The sequence below is a fragment of the Alosa pseudoharengus genome, unplaced genomic scaffold (assembly GCF_046254945.1).
Source record: "Alosa pseudoharengus isolate Yale_2024_CS ecotype anadromous, Long Island Sound unplaced genomic scaffold, YU_APseudo_1.1 YU_APseudo_1.1_scf_22, whole genome shotgun sequence".
Classification (NCBI taxonomy): Eukaryota; Metazoa; Chordata; class Actinopteri; order Clupeiformes; family Clupeidae; genus Alosa; species Alosa pseudoharengus.
The window spans coordinates 26,721,117-26,734,734 of NW_027468680.1; the positions used below are offsets into that span (position 1 = coordinate 26,721,117).

At 38.8% G+C, this 13,618-nt stretch overlaps 2 protein-coding genes across 3 annotated transcripts; one reads left to right on the forward strand and one right to left on the reverse strand.

The window, feature by feature from the left end:
* The first annotated feature begins 493 nt into the window (after window positions 1–493).
* On the forward strand, window positions 494–9,336 carry orc3 (origin recognition complex, subunit 3). Of its 2 annotated transcripts, none has more exons than XM_076299529.1 (20): window positions 494–653; window positions 799–850; window positions 2,389–2,486; window positions 3,215–3,359; window positions 3,502–3,606; window positions 4,085–4,248; window positions 4,459–4,598; window positions 4,731–4,890; window positions 5,224–5,337; window positions 5,619–5,752; window positions 6,168–6,231; window positions 6,345–6,461; window positions 6,576–6,655; window positions 6,737–6,870; window positions 7,005–7,090; window positions 7,170–7,267; window positions 7,802–7,943; window positions 8,023–8,139; window positions 8,568–8,647; window positions 8,888–9,336. In XM_076299529.1, exons 1-20 carry the CDS (start codon window positions 630–632, stop codon window positions 8,991–8,993), a joined length of 2,160 nt encoding a protein of 719 aa, XP_076155644.1. In that variant the 5' UTR covers window positions 494–629; the 3' UTR covers window positions 8,994–9,336. The 2 variants fall into 2 exon arrangements, with proteins under 2 accessions (XP_076155644.1, XP_076155645.1); XM_076299530.1 differs by having other exon boundaries at window positions 2,392–2,486.
* akirin2 (akirin 2) lies at window positions 9,054–11,864 on the reverse strand. The gene is made up of 5 exons (XM_076299531.1): window positions 11,195–11,864; window positions 10,305–10,445; window positions 10,058–10,207; window positions 9,901–9,972; window positions 9,054–9,808 (listed from the first exon to the last, which is right to left on the reverse strand). The coding sequence occupies exons 1-5, from the start codon at window positions 11,364–11,366 to the stop codon at window positions 9,798–9,800; spliced, it is 546 nt and encodes a 181-aa protein (XP_076155646.1). The 5' UTR covers window positions 11,367–11,864; the 3' UTR covers window positions 9,054–9,797.
* Window positions 11,865–13,618: the final 1,754 nt, after the last annotated feature.

The following is a 13,618-nucleotide window of genomic DNA, read 5'->3' on the forward strand; positions in this document are numbered from 1 at the left end:
TGTGGCATTTCATTATTTCTTTTTCATGTGAATGTTACTAGTTGTGAATGATGTAAGAAAGGTGAGGTATTAGTAGGTCTTAGGTAGATTAAGGTAAATTAAATGTGTGACAGGCAATGACAACAGTATTTATAGTAAGATATGGGTGCATGATTAGCCCATATGCTCAGTTCAGTGGATTTGTAATTGATGTAGATTATTAGAAGGCCTAGACTCACTGTTTTTAAAATGTTCCAGAATCTACCTAGAATAAGGCGAAACAAAGTGTAGCAAAAGTACATTTTCGTCAAAAAAAAATACATTTGTAAACGAAATTAGATTTTTCTTTAAGAGAATGTTTGAAGTTAGACCTACTCTGAAGGAAGCATCTACTGTAACCCCCTCCTGCCTTTTTATTAACAAAGAAGTGACATATCAAAATAACCAATCACATCACGCATAGCCTTCTCTTCTCTCATGACGTGTTCAACCGCGGGAAACATACAAGGAAGTAGTGAAACAATGTGAGATCCAGCTAACTCGTTGAAGTTCAGCTATCAGCTTGTTGCAATAAAATATTCTGTTTACGTTTATGAGATAAGGAACAAAACTATTTCGAATATTATCCAAATAACGGACATACGCTAGACATGGCCACATCATCTGTGTCGAAGGTAAGTTAAGGGAGTTTAGTCCGGAATTGAACGAGCTTGGTTTGAGCAAGCGTTGTGTAATTGAATGCAGATAGTGTGCAGGACAATCTTTGAATATAGGCTAATACAATAAACATATGTCATTACATATGTTGTCAATCCACAGGGATGTTTTGTTTTCAAGCCGAGTTCTAAAAAGAAGAAGATTTCTGGTGTTGGTGAGTAATATAAAACGTAGTTCATGCACTGAAGACCATTCCCTGAAGAGAATTATAGTTGACAGCATCGTACAGTTAGTTGAGACAACTTTCAACTCTGACAGCAAGATATTATCAAAGGTTGGTCAGAGTAACAGTGCTAGAAGTATAAAAAGTTAACAAGTCATGGGTACGTCTGTCGATCAAAACTATACATCAAAATACAACCCCACTTTCCTACAAGCTGGGACGCTGTGTAAAATGTAAATTAAAAACAGAATGTGACATTTTTGTGACTTCAAGTCACAAAAAGGACATAGAAAAAAATATCTATAACTGACAACTTGTACTGTTTTATGAAAAACATATGCTTATTTTGAATTGAACAAAAACATATGCTTATTTTGAACCATGTCTCAAAAACGTGGGGACAGGGGCATCCTAGAGACAGATGCCTCATATCTCAGAAGTAAAGATGCAGGCAATAATCACTCTGAAAAACTGTGAGGGCAAATAATGCAACAACATGCATTCCTCAATGTAAAATTGTGACGAATTATGATTAAATTATAATTGAAATATTCAGAGAAATCTTACATGTAGTGACAGGACTGAACAACAATATTGATGGCCGTGATCTTCAGGGGCTCAGATGGCACTGCATTAAAAACAGACCTGTTTCTCTAATGAAAGTCATTGCATAGGCTCAGGAAAACATTCAATAATCATCTATGTACACCGTTTGATGCTCCATCCACAAATGTTAGTTAAAAAGTTTACCATGCAAAGAGGAAACCATATTTAGACATGATCCAGACATGCAGCCATCTTATCTGGGCCCAAGCTCCTGTAGACCAATCAAACTTTTGCATTATTTTTAAGAATCATGGATTCTGCTAGGATTCTGCATCCTCTGAGCTAAAGAGGAGAGGGGCCATTCAAATTGTTCACAGTTAAAAAGCCAGCATCCATGATGGCATTGGATGTACGTGCTTATGGCACGGGCGCATTTTGCACATAACAGTATGGCTCCATAGTTAAGGAGTCCAAATGCTAAAATAGCATGGCTGCTGTCCAAATCTGTCAAGTTTAGTGCATCATAGAATAAAAAACATGATTAAGAAGCCTGTTGAGCTGCTTGAAATCCTATATCGGGCAAGAATGGAACATCTAGTTCTCAAAACTCCAGCAACTGGTCTACTCCGTTCCCAAATGTTAAAAGACTGATGTTAAAGGAAGAGGTGGTGCTAAACAATGGTAAGCATGCCTCTATCCCAACTTTGAAAACATGTTTTGTTGGCATCAAATTCAAAATGAGCATGTATTTTTCATAAAATGGTACAATGTGTTACTTTCAACATTTAATAAACTATCTATGTTCTTTTTTAAGTTAAGTATGGGTTTAAGTGATTTGCAGATGGTTACATTCATACTTTATTTAAATTTTTGGGAATGGGGTTGTATAAACAAAGGTTATCTCTCTGATTCCGAAGTCTTGCCGAATTATTTGAAAAATACTGAAAAAACCCACTAACATTTGTACCACGTGTCTTTCCCAGAAGACTATTTCATTGAAGGTAGTGATGATGGAGAAACAGCAAAAGTACGGTTCGGCATCTGTCAGAGGCTTTGGGACATGACGAAATCTGAGACTGAGGTAAGCATGACCCTGTCTTTCCACAGTTCCTAATCAAGAAGACTGTTCTCTCCACAGTCTATTGGTTGTACTGTGGCTAGAGTAGTATACATGTTTTTGTTCTTTTTATTCTGGTTTTGGATATTAAAATAAATTGTCCTACTGCACTTGTAACTGTGGACAAGTATTAATGGACAGTTAGTAGGCTTAATTAGGTGGGTAGGTGTGAGATGGCTGTTAAGTTTAGTTCAGTGCTGGCTCTGACACTCCTATTACAAGTCTATTATGAGTTATTTTGTTTTTGCTGCTGTTCCTCATCAGCTTGGTGAAGTCCACAGTGCCTGTTTTATGCCAGTTTTATTGGCAGTGCACAGAAGTGCCACAGTTGCCCACCCTGCTGATGAAGGGGTCTATTTCATCTCCATCTTTGGACAGTTATCAAGTCACTGTAATTAAATGATGTACATTTAGGGCTCTAATGTACATAACGGGCCAAATCTAAGCTCTAAGCCAAAGTTAATTCGATGACTGTGTAAAACCTATTTGCTGATATAATACCATCAATGGGTAAGCTCACCTGACGTGATATTTTACTTACTGGCTGACTTTACTCTTTGGCCATCATTAGCATTATGGCCCTGAATGTCTTATTTGCCTTTTGATTTAGTGGTGCTTTTGATAAAGCAATAGTATTTGACATGCAATAATAGATTGACATGTAACCAAATCCCAATGTCATGTCTCAACAGATGCTGCAAGATGAGCTAAACAAGAACATCTTGGATAGCCTGCTTGAGTTCATTAAAAAGTGTGCCTCAAACTTTCAGTCACAAGTGAATGACTGGGCCTCTATTATGAGGGCCAGTGAGATCCCTACAGCTGCCTTGGTGCTAGGTAAGGAAGGGGAAGTCGGTGATGTGGGCTTATAGGACAGTTCTATATTTGTGTGTGTGTGTATGTTGCAGTAATCCTTACTATTATTAATATGTTATTATTATTCATTCTAAAGCACACATTTCTTTTTCTCCTTAATTAGGAGTGAATGTACCAGATCATGACATGACATTCCAAAGCCTTTCAGATCTCTTGCAGCAGTCTGTGACTCCGTTTGTGGTCTCTGTGCAAGCCAAAGAATCTGCAGGTGTGCTCTTGTTGCTACAAATGCTTTCTTTTTTATGCTTGTTATCAGTGTTTTTGCAAACAAGGCATCTGTTTCTCAGTATTACCTTGCTGAATGCTCATCTTAGGGCTTCCATCCAAAGTTTTAACCCAACTTTAATCATCAACTGTTCTGTCTCCAAGTGTACTGTCTCCTAATGTGACATGAATGTAAGCGTGCTTTGTGATCCATGTTGGGATTTAGAATGATGTTTCAGTGATTCAAGCATTTTAAGCACCCAAATAATTATTTAAAAGCCAAACAAAAAGCCATTTGCTAAAAGCAAAATGGCCCTTGTAATATAATTGACGTGTGTAAGTTGCTTTGGATAAAAGTGTCTGCTAAATGAATAAATGTAAATGTTGACTTGATGTTTCAGTGATTGGTGCATTTAAAAAACCCATCTCATTCTTTAAAAGCCAATGAAAAAGATATTTAGCCCTCCGATGCTTCTCTTTAGCTCTAAAGCACCTGATGCAGAAGGTGTTGGAGAGACTCATGGGAGTTGATGTCACCATGGATGATGATGAGGACAATGGAGGTCAGTGCAGTGCTCCTGTCCACCAGAAGAGGGTGCACTGCTCCCTCAGTTCACTCTGCGATTGGTACAGTTCAGTAACCAAGGTAAAGAGCTTCCCTTTTTGATGTTCACCTGCAAACGTATCATATTTAGATTAAGTGGTTTTAAATAGAAATATTTAAAAGAAAAATACATCACCTATCTCTACACCACAGGACACACACAAACAATTATGTGATGTATGTTCAGATACGTTAAGTATTTAATTGAGTATCATGATAAATGCGTGTGTGTGTGTTTTTTTTTTTTTACAGAAATTTGCTGTTACATCTCCAGGCAAAAAACGTACTTCAGCAGCCAAATACATGCTATCTAAGCCACCTATAGTAGTCATTTTCAAAGACCTTGAAGCCTTCAGCCCTCGGGTGCTACAAGACTTCATTGTGATCTGCAGGTATTCAGGGACACAATAAAAACCAAACCCTCTAGCTCATTTACTCAAAGAGCTAGGACTGAAAATGAGTAAGACCTGAAGCTGAACCTCCTCCATTTCCTTTTTTTCCCCTCAAACTGTTTTGCTCTTCAGTCGCTACATCCAGAAACTTCCTTTGATGTTCATCTTTGGCATCGCCACGTCTCCCAGCACCATCCAGCACATGCTGCCCCACTCTGTGTCCTCTCTGCTCTGCATTGAGCTCTTTCAGTCTCTGTCCTGCACACAACACCTGGCCACGGTCATTGACAAGGTAAACATTGTTGGTCATTTTGTTCTCGTTTCTTTTTGTTTTGCAAAATGGCCGTGGACACTGACTGACTGACTTCATGCAGCTGTCCTTGGCAGGGGCGCTATTAGATAATTCGGGCCTTATGACAGAATAATTCTGGGCCCGGTAATATATAGTATTATTGGAGCCTGTCAGTGCTGGGCCCTAGAATCGTCCTACTGTTTTATAGCTTATAGATTGATCAGATTATAGGGCACGGCCAACATGTGGGATACAGGAAATTAAGGATTTTTGACTGCATCATACCATCTGTGTTTTGTGTCTGATGTATTTTTTAAATGATTTCTATTTCAGCTTGTTCTGAATCCCCAGTTCCCCTTCAAGCTCACTGGCAAGGTATTGCAGGTGCTAGTGAGCATTTTTCTCTACCACGACTTCTCAGTCCGCAACTTCATTAAGGGCCTTCAGGTGAGTACTGTTTAAGAACGTAGTACAAAAGTTAACACAGGCTCACAAAGTACTTTTTCTTATACAGTACATAGTTCAGATAGCTGGCATACTCAAAATACCTTCACCATTATTGTTTTAGCTTTCTATTCTTTGCTGTAATGCATAGTCAATACACAGCTATACCCCTCGTTCTTGTAGTCCCTGAACAAAACAGATCAGCTATAATCTTTGTTGACCGTGGTTGTTTCTCGGTTGTAACCTAAAGTATGTTGCATCTGTGATGGCTGTGCCCTGCTCAGCTGGCCTTGGTCGAGCACTTCCACTCCCAGCCCCTCAGCAAGCTGTGTTGCTCTAAGAAGGAGGTGTTGGCCCATGCCCAGTCACTCAACCACCAGGATGTGGAGAGGATCCGACAGCTGTCATCCTTTATGAGGTGCGTATGGACGCTATTCAATATTAAGTCCTCCAGAGGGATACTTCAGTGTTATTTTTAATTCTGTACGTGGTCAAAATAATAATAATTTCACGTTTTATTGGTGTGTTTTCATGTCATTTGTGATAATTTCAGTCAATACACCTACATGAATGGGCAAACTACATGCCAAAAACATACACTTACAATGATGTTTCTGGTCAGAGACACACACATTTACAGTACATTATGTGTTGAACTAGTGGCTGCATTTTTGTTATTATTCAGTACTATAATTTAATAAACATTTATACCAAGAAGATTATTTTAAGGTGAATTCCATGTCAGAATATTTTGTTTTCAGGACTTTTGTTTTGGTGAACAGCAGTATTCCTGTCATGTTGCTTTAACACAGGCACATCTTTTTTCTTCTAAGGTATGTGGAAAATCAGGAGCCACAAAAGCAAGTTGAATTGCTGACCAACGATGAGTGTGTAAAGGTGACTGAATGCCTCTCTTTTAATAGCCTAGCTCTTTGTTGTTGTTGTTCAGTTTGTGGATTGTTTTAAAACTGCTCAGAATATTGACCTTATTTGCTTTGGAATCATTTCAGGAAGTATGTCAGACTTTGCTGAAAGCTCTCAGGAAGTATCACAAGAACTACTACCCCATTGTCAGATGTCTTCATACTTTGACATCCTCTTTACCCAAATACCCCTTGGGGAAACAGGTACTGTCAGGCTAAAAGAAAGGAGGGAAATAATTATGGCCCAGATAAATGTCTGATGCAGCAAATCAACTTGACCGGTTTTACACTCATATAGACTGGTACTGCTGTTTTCAGATCAGAGAGCTACACATATCCTGTTTGGAGAATAATATTTGGGAGACTGAAGAATACAACTCTGCAATGCAGCTACTTAAGTAAGACATTGTAGTAATATAGGGTGTGATAAGACACAATGTGAATATTTCATAGAGGTGACTAATTTTGTCCTTTCTCAGATTGCTGGCCAAAGATGAGCTTGTTACAGTTTTGCAGAAGTGTGAGGTCATTCTGAGTTCCAGCGAGTCAAAGAAAATGAAGGCTGCACTTGGACAGCTTCAGAACTACTTGGCAAAGTTCGATCAACTTGACAGTATGTTTACATTGGTTTCAAGTACATTGACTGTTTGCCGTTCATAATCTTCAATTGTATACAGCTGTCAACAATTTGCAACGCATCAGAAACATCGGTCAAGCAACAGTTTACATTTATCATGTGTCTGTTAGATCTATCGGCAGAGGAGCTTATCCAAGAGGCTGTTTCACCAGAAAAGGATCTTCATAAAAAAACAGACCTTTTCCAGCTTCAGAAGGTAGGTCAAAATGCATATTATGGTAGCAATCGGTGTCAGCCTTTTTACATGAGACTCCTCATGTTCTGTATTTCATCAGACTCTTCTAGAGATGAAGGAATCCAGAAGAACCAAGAAGATGACTCCTTTTGAGGTGCTCCGAAATCAAATTCTGGAATTTTTTGACAGTCTTGTAAGGTAGGGAGAATACATACATCTGCCATACTGTGCCTAGCAAGACCATTTAAAGGAGAATTCCAGTGTGATATTGACCTAAAGTGTGTTCGTGACTAAATTCAAGATGGCTGCAAACGCTAAACTTCGTGAAGATACTGTCTGTATAAATCGTCTTGTAAGTAAACTACCAGTGCTTTTTCAAAGTTCTCAATGTCTCGATTTAAATGTCAGGGCCCTCGGAAGTCTACCAATAAAGTGTGGAGATACATTGAGCCTCGTAAATGGTGTAAAACAGTGATTTATTTGCATGGCTAGCCCGATGCCGAAGCACCACCATTGAAAAAGCTGTTGGTAGCATCGGCTAACTAGCGCCAGATTTTGGAGTGCAGCGGACAAGCCGAGGTGGGCTATGAGACATACGTTCACACTCGGCATCATGTTTCAACACACTTTAGGTCAATATCACACCGGAATTCTCCTTTAAGAATTGCAGTAAAGCTATTTGCAAGATTATATTCTTGTGATACAATTGATTTATATTATATGCATTTATAGAGTGCACCTGGTTCCACCTGAGACACAGCCGTTGAATGAGGTTTGCTATTATGGTTCCTCTGGGGTCCTACGGAGACATCTCAATGCCACCCCTCGTACCTCCATTCAGACTGCCCTCAGTCATCCCTACTACTACCTACAGGTAAACCAAGCATATGCATGTGTGCCAACTGTAGGTCTTTGTACCGACAGTTAGTTCATGGGAATGTGTTCTTGTACAGCATGAAGGTCTGAAGACGGAGAGTGGGACAGTCTCAAACGCAGCTCCAGACATCTGCATTGTATACAAACTCCACCTTGAGTGTGGGAGACTAATTAACCTTTTTGACTGGCTGGAGGTAGGTTTGATCTAAAACTTTAACAATCTTCTATTCAAGTGTTGACATGCCTTACTTAATTACTCTAAACAGGGTTCCCACTCAAATGTAAAATTCCATGACTTTTCCTGACAAAAAAATCCATAACTTACTATTTAATGACTAGTACAATATACCAACCAATGATTGGTATTTTAGAGTGGGAGAATAAATGGGCATTGAATAAACAAAGTTGGGCTACTCAAGCAAGCATTTAAGCCTAATAACCAGATATACACCAATTCTGCATGAAAATATATTTGTATTAATGTATTATAAATACATTATAAATGTATTAAATTTTGCAATGACTTTCAAAAATGTCATATTCCAGAAATCCCATGATCTGTGGGAACCTTGTCTAAAACATGACATGTCAGAAAAGTAATTCATGTTTTTTCTCCTCAAAGGCTTACTCCACAGTTGTCAGTGCAGCAGAGGGTAAAGATCCTGATTCTAGTGACTACGGCAAAGTGAATGAACTAAAGCAGTATCCTTACTTTAACTATGCAGTGTTTTATTATCTTAAGACATATTTCATTAATAGATACGAATTGTATTACTATTTCAAAGTGTATGGCCTGATTATCTCAGATCTGTAGTCATGACATATGAGTCAGTTTTACTGCTAAACACCATCTTAGTAATGTTCTGGCCCATTTACTTTAATGACTGAAAAATGTTCAGGCATGCCTTCTACCAGTAATGTTCCTTAATCGCTTGTTTCAAGTGCTCGATTCATCCAAGCAGTATCAGAACTCGAGTTCTTGGGATTTGTGAAGTCCACCAAGCAGAAAACCGACCATGTTGCACGACTTACCTGGGGAGGCTGCTGAGCTGCTCTGCCATTTGTGTCAGAGGAGTCGAGGCAAATAATGACAAGTGCTGGGTTGAAGTCTGTATTAAAAAGTTTTATTGTTTACATTTCAACTATGTAAGCAGGAAAAAAATGAACAGGATAAAGATCAAAATAAATATGAGATGGTATTGTGTGATTTGGTGATGTTTTCTAGTAGTTGCTTATGTGTTACAGTACAACATATTTAAGGCTCACTACCCAAAACAGCAATCCTCAATCTTCACTGCTGTTACTTATAAGTGAGACTTTCCAATATTGAGAGAGCAACCACGGGATTGAACCAAAACTGGCCCACACAATACTTGTTTCTATGTTACAAACTATGTATTGCCCTTTATTTGAAAAAACACTGACCTGGGATACCTTTCACTTTCTGACCACATCAACCTGTATTCATTAAAAATGGCTGATCAGTAAATGTTACATGGCATTCTGAATAACTTTGATATACAAGTAACAAAAATAATATAAAACACAAAGGATGTGGAATGCCAAGACTAAATAAAATCTGAGAAAAAGGCTTACAGCAAGTGATAGGTAGGCCACTGGTAGAAAAATCAGGAAGGGTCAAAAACATAGCTTTACACCAAGAGGCACCTAAATGCTTAGGAGAGGGTGTATACCACTGACTGAAGCTTTTAAGTAGCCTTTGCCAACAAGTGAAATATGGCACTTTTTATTTGCAATCAAACACAGTCTCTGGTATTGACGTCATCAGAGAATAATTCAAATCAGTCACAGCAGTACATCAGCTTGTGTCCTAGTGGTGGATGGGTCTTTCTCAGGAAACATCTAAGGAGAGAGAACGAAGTGTTACAGCCTAATGCAAACCGACTCTTGCCTACTCATGCTGCAACCGTGGTGTTCAAAAATTAGGTACTTACAACTAGCGGGTTGCTCTTCAAAGCGTCGCATTAACTGATCATGAGTGAACTTCACGAAGGTATCATATTGTTCTGCAAAACAAAGTTCTTCCTTTTATATTGGTGCACCAAAATGATACATATCATAAATGCACCACCTTTACACTAGAATACTCACCCGCCAGTTTGGAAGTCATCATCTCCTCGTACTCTTCACGAACTTTTTCCTCCCGCTCCTTAATAAGACGCTCACAGATCATGCCCACTTGCCTGAGGGTGAACAGCGGCTGCTCTTTCCTCGATGGGGAGACCGAACCTGATGATGCGCCTAAAAAACAAAACAGTATTCTAACTACTGTGCACTTGTTCATCAACATGGCCAACAAGTTACACAGCTCGATAATACGACGAGAAACCATACATACCTTGAAGACTGCAGCCATTTAAGATGGACATGCCAGGCTGCGACTCAGGTGAAAGGCCATCCGTCGGTTGAAAACTACCGTCAAAATGCTTCCTTTTCTGCATCCTCTTGTACTCTTGCTTAATGTTATGAAGAATTTGCTCTGTGTGTATAAACAAAGGGGTTATTTAAGAGATCCACAAATACCTGCGCCGATTCCAATCACAAAATGAATTAGCCGGACGAATTACCAAGAGCTACATGTCATTCTTACAACTAACGTTACTATTAGTCAAAATCTTTAGCACCGTAACCGCCTCATCGGTTATTACATACAATAACCTATAAAAAGCAACATCAGGTTATGAAATACGTCACTTTAAATAACTGGCCATGATAGCCAAAGCCAAAGAATGTCTTCAAGTTACTTGCAGGCTTTAACAGCTAAGTTAGGCCAACTTGGACAAACGTAATATATCTGATTAACCTTAGACAATGGACATACCTACACATAGACATATCATTTGATAGCGGTTGTAACCCTAAAGTAATCCTACATTAACTTGGAAGATACAAGTTAACAATTAACGTGCGTAAACTACGTTAACGTTACCTAAAGTCAGCTAATGAGGTAACGTTAAATAAGGAAGCTAACGTTAGTTGAGGCCCTGTCTCTACGTTTAACACAAATGTGGTTCGCTATGATAACGTAGTTAGAGCTAGACATGCAGAGGTAGTTGGAACACCAGTTGGCAACATTTTAGTCGTCAATTTTGTGTTATTGATACACTTTAACTACTAATCATTGAGGGTAACGACCCGACTAGATAACGCAAAGTAGGTTAACTGAAACAACCACACCAGAGCATTAACGTTAGCAAGCTATGCTAACTTAGTTGACTAGCTACCAACCTGTTGTAAGTTTAGAGGAGACTTCTCCGAATGGAGAAGGTTCATTTCGAAGGTATTTCCTCGGTGAAGACGACGATGGTGATACTGGAATACACCTCCTCCTTTTAGGTGATGTGGGATTCATCAGAGGATCGAAATCCATTGTCCTTTTCAGAGTAGCTCCACACGCCATAACGTTGGTTAGCTAGCTAGCACAGGCCCAAGAGCACTAAAAAGCAAAAACGCCTTGCGTAGCAGCTAGTTGTTCCTTCCCCAATAAAATCTACGTTACGAGATGATTGAGTCCATCCAGTTAGAAACTATTTATTCACACCACCAAGTTTTCCCAGATTGTCGGGCCTTGGCTAGCGTGTTGTGAGCTGACCAAACGACTGCTAACGTGTTCGAATGCCAACTTCACACAGTAACCTGCCTCGCTAGCTACCGTTAACTAAGATAATGCAATATAGCTAACGTTAACGTTAGCTTACGAAAACTCCTCTTAATCCTAAGAAAATAACAGAAGGCGGTCAAGGTACTTCCACCTGTATTGTCCCCTACTTTTCTTCCCTAAGGAATCTCCTGGCGATCGACCTTTTTATCGATCTAGCAGCCGATGGTGATAAGCCGACGAAGATTTTCAGAGAACAATTTTTGTTTTGGACGTCAACATAGCTCCACCGTTTCCTGCGTTTTGATGACGTAAATTTGAACTGATGGGCATGCGCAATTCATTTTTTCTGGTAATTGTAGTCCGGCTGGGTCCTCCACGATTAGTCAGAGATGATTAGGCCTAGCCTACTGCATTTGGAAATGGCTTTACTTATGGCTAGTCTGGCGTTGAAAACTTAATATTTACGAGATTCGTTGTCCTCCACAAGGCTAATTTACCATTAGATCTGACCATTAATTAGGCTGCCAAATACCAACCATAACTGCATACTACTTTTTTTTTTTACTATCCTGGCTTGCAGTTTCATTTTTACCTACCACTGGATGGCAGTTTGGCATATATCTATCGCTTTGGCATTACTGATGAAGCTTTAAAAACATAATTTGTGTTATTGTTGGCATAAGGTCAATACATTTTCAGGTCAATTTGTTGTCTGTGCTCCATAGGCGTTTAAGGCCTTCTCAGGGATGGGCAGAATTTCTGACACATATTACTAAAATAAAATAGTATTTTGTAATTTTGTATTTTATTGATTTGAAGAAAATGGGTTTGTATTTTAATATACTCTAAATACTTAAGAATGCGTTCAGTGATGATATAAAAGTGCAAAATGATACATGCAACATCTTATTGGTACTGACTTAAGCTAGGTTCACACTACCAGGCTAAATCCAATACAGGTCTGATGTTTTGCAATGCAACTTGTAGGTTGGCTAGGTTACTGGGACGCTGGCGAGACACGCCGCTCCGTCTGGCATCATGTTTTAGTTTGTTTTTATGTAATGTTCGTAATTTTATGTAATGTCAATTGTTTTGTATTGGTTTGTCTAGTTAAATGTTTTCCCTATTTATTATGACCGCCGCTAGCGAAGCCTGTAGATGGTGGTGCACACATATACACACGCACACACACACACAGGCACGTATACCATCAGTATCGGCAATTAGAACGGCCAATACATAATTACAAATTCAGTAGGATTAAAGGAAAACCAAATATTCATCATCATAATAATTTGGCTGCATTTTCAGTATTGGCGTCACGTAGTCGTTTGTCCACTAGATGGCGCATCGTTGCAGTGAGACGTAATTTTGTTGGAAGTTAATCTAAAGTGGGTTGGAAAGACACTCCTACAAGGACAAGACTGTCCAGTAGTTTACCGCAGATAACGTCTAAGGGTAGGATGATTTCTGCATGACATGTAATTCCCATTTCCTCTTGAAACCCAAAATAAATCTGAGAATGTTTATCGGACATGCTTGTTTTTTACTGCAGGTAGGCTACGTTAATCCTATCAATAGCAGAACGTAGGTAAAATAATGTTACCGTTAGCATGGTTGAGTGATCGAGGCCAATTTGATTATTGATGTATTTGTAGAAAACCATAAATGGGCATTTCTCAGATTTCGGGCCTATTTGGGTAACTGAAATTTTGAAAAATAAAATTCTAAATTTTACTAATTGGTATGCATCAAGTTATCAGTCATTTTGATAGGAGTAACCTTGTGAGCTTGGTTGAGGTGATTTTTTGTCATTTTTCAGGTAAATGTCATTACCATCACATCATCTAATATGTACATTTTAAAGATGAAATGGTCAATCAATGATCAATCAATGATCAATTATGGTTTCACATGAAGTCTATTTTATCTTGAACTTATTAGAATTGTTGAATTTTACTTACAACATGAATTATAGTCGTTTAAGTATCTTATTTTTTGATTTTTTCACTCGACCCTGGCTTGGAATTTCATTTATTTGAAATAAATGC

What these genes read in the sequence shown, in the direction of transcription:
- akirin2 (XM_076299531.1), bottom strand. Translation starts at nt 11,366, where the DNA reads ATGGCGTGTGGAGCTACTCTGAAAAGGACAATGGATTTCGATCCTCTG. An exon ending in CTCCTCTAAACTTACAACAG is followed by an intron (nt 10,446 to 11,194) that starts GTTGGTAGCTAG and finishes TTATACACACAG; the next exon opens with AGCAAATTCTTCATAACATT. An exon ending in AAATGGCTGCAGTCTTCAAG is followed by an intron (nt 10,208 to 10,304) that starts GTATGTATGGTT and finishes TTTGTTTTTTAG; the next exon opens with GCGCATCATCAGGTTCGGTC.
- orc3 (XM_076299529.1), top strand. Translation starts at nt 630, where the DNA reads ATGGCCACATCATCTGTGTCGAAG. An exon ending in GCAAGCCAAAGAATCTGCAG is followed by an intron (nt 3,607 to 4,084) that starts GTGTGCTCTTGT and finishes GCTTCTCTTTAG; the next exon opens with CTCTAAAGCACCTGATGCAG. An exon ending in ACTTCATTAAGGGCCTTCAG is followed by an intron (nt 5,338 to 5,618) that starts GTGAGTACTGTT and finishes TGCCCTGCTCAG; the next exon opens with CTGGCCTTGGTCGAGCACTT.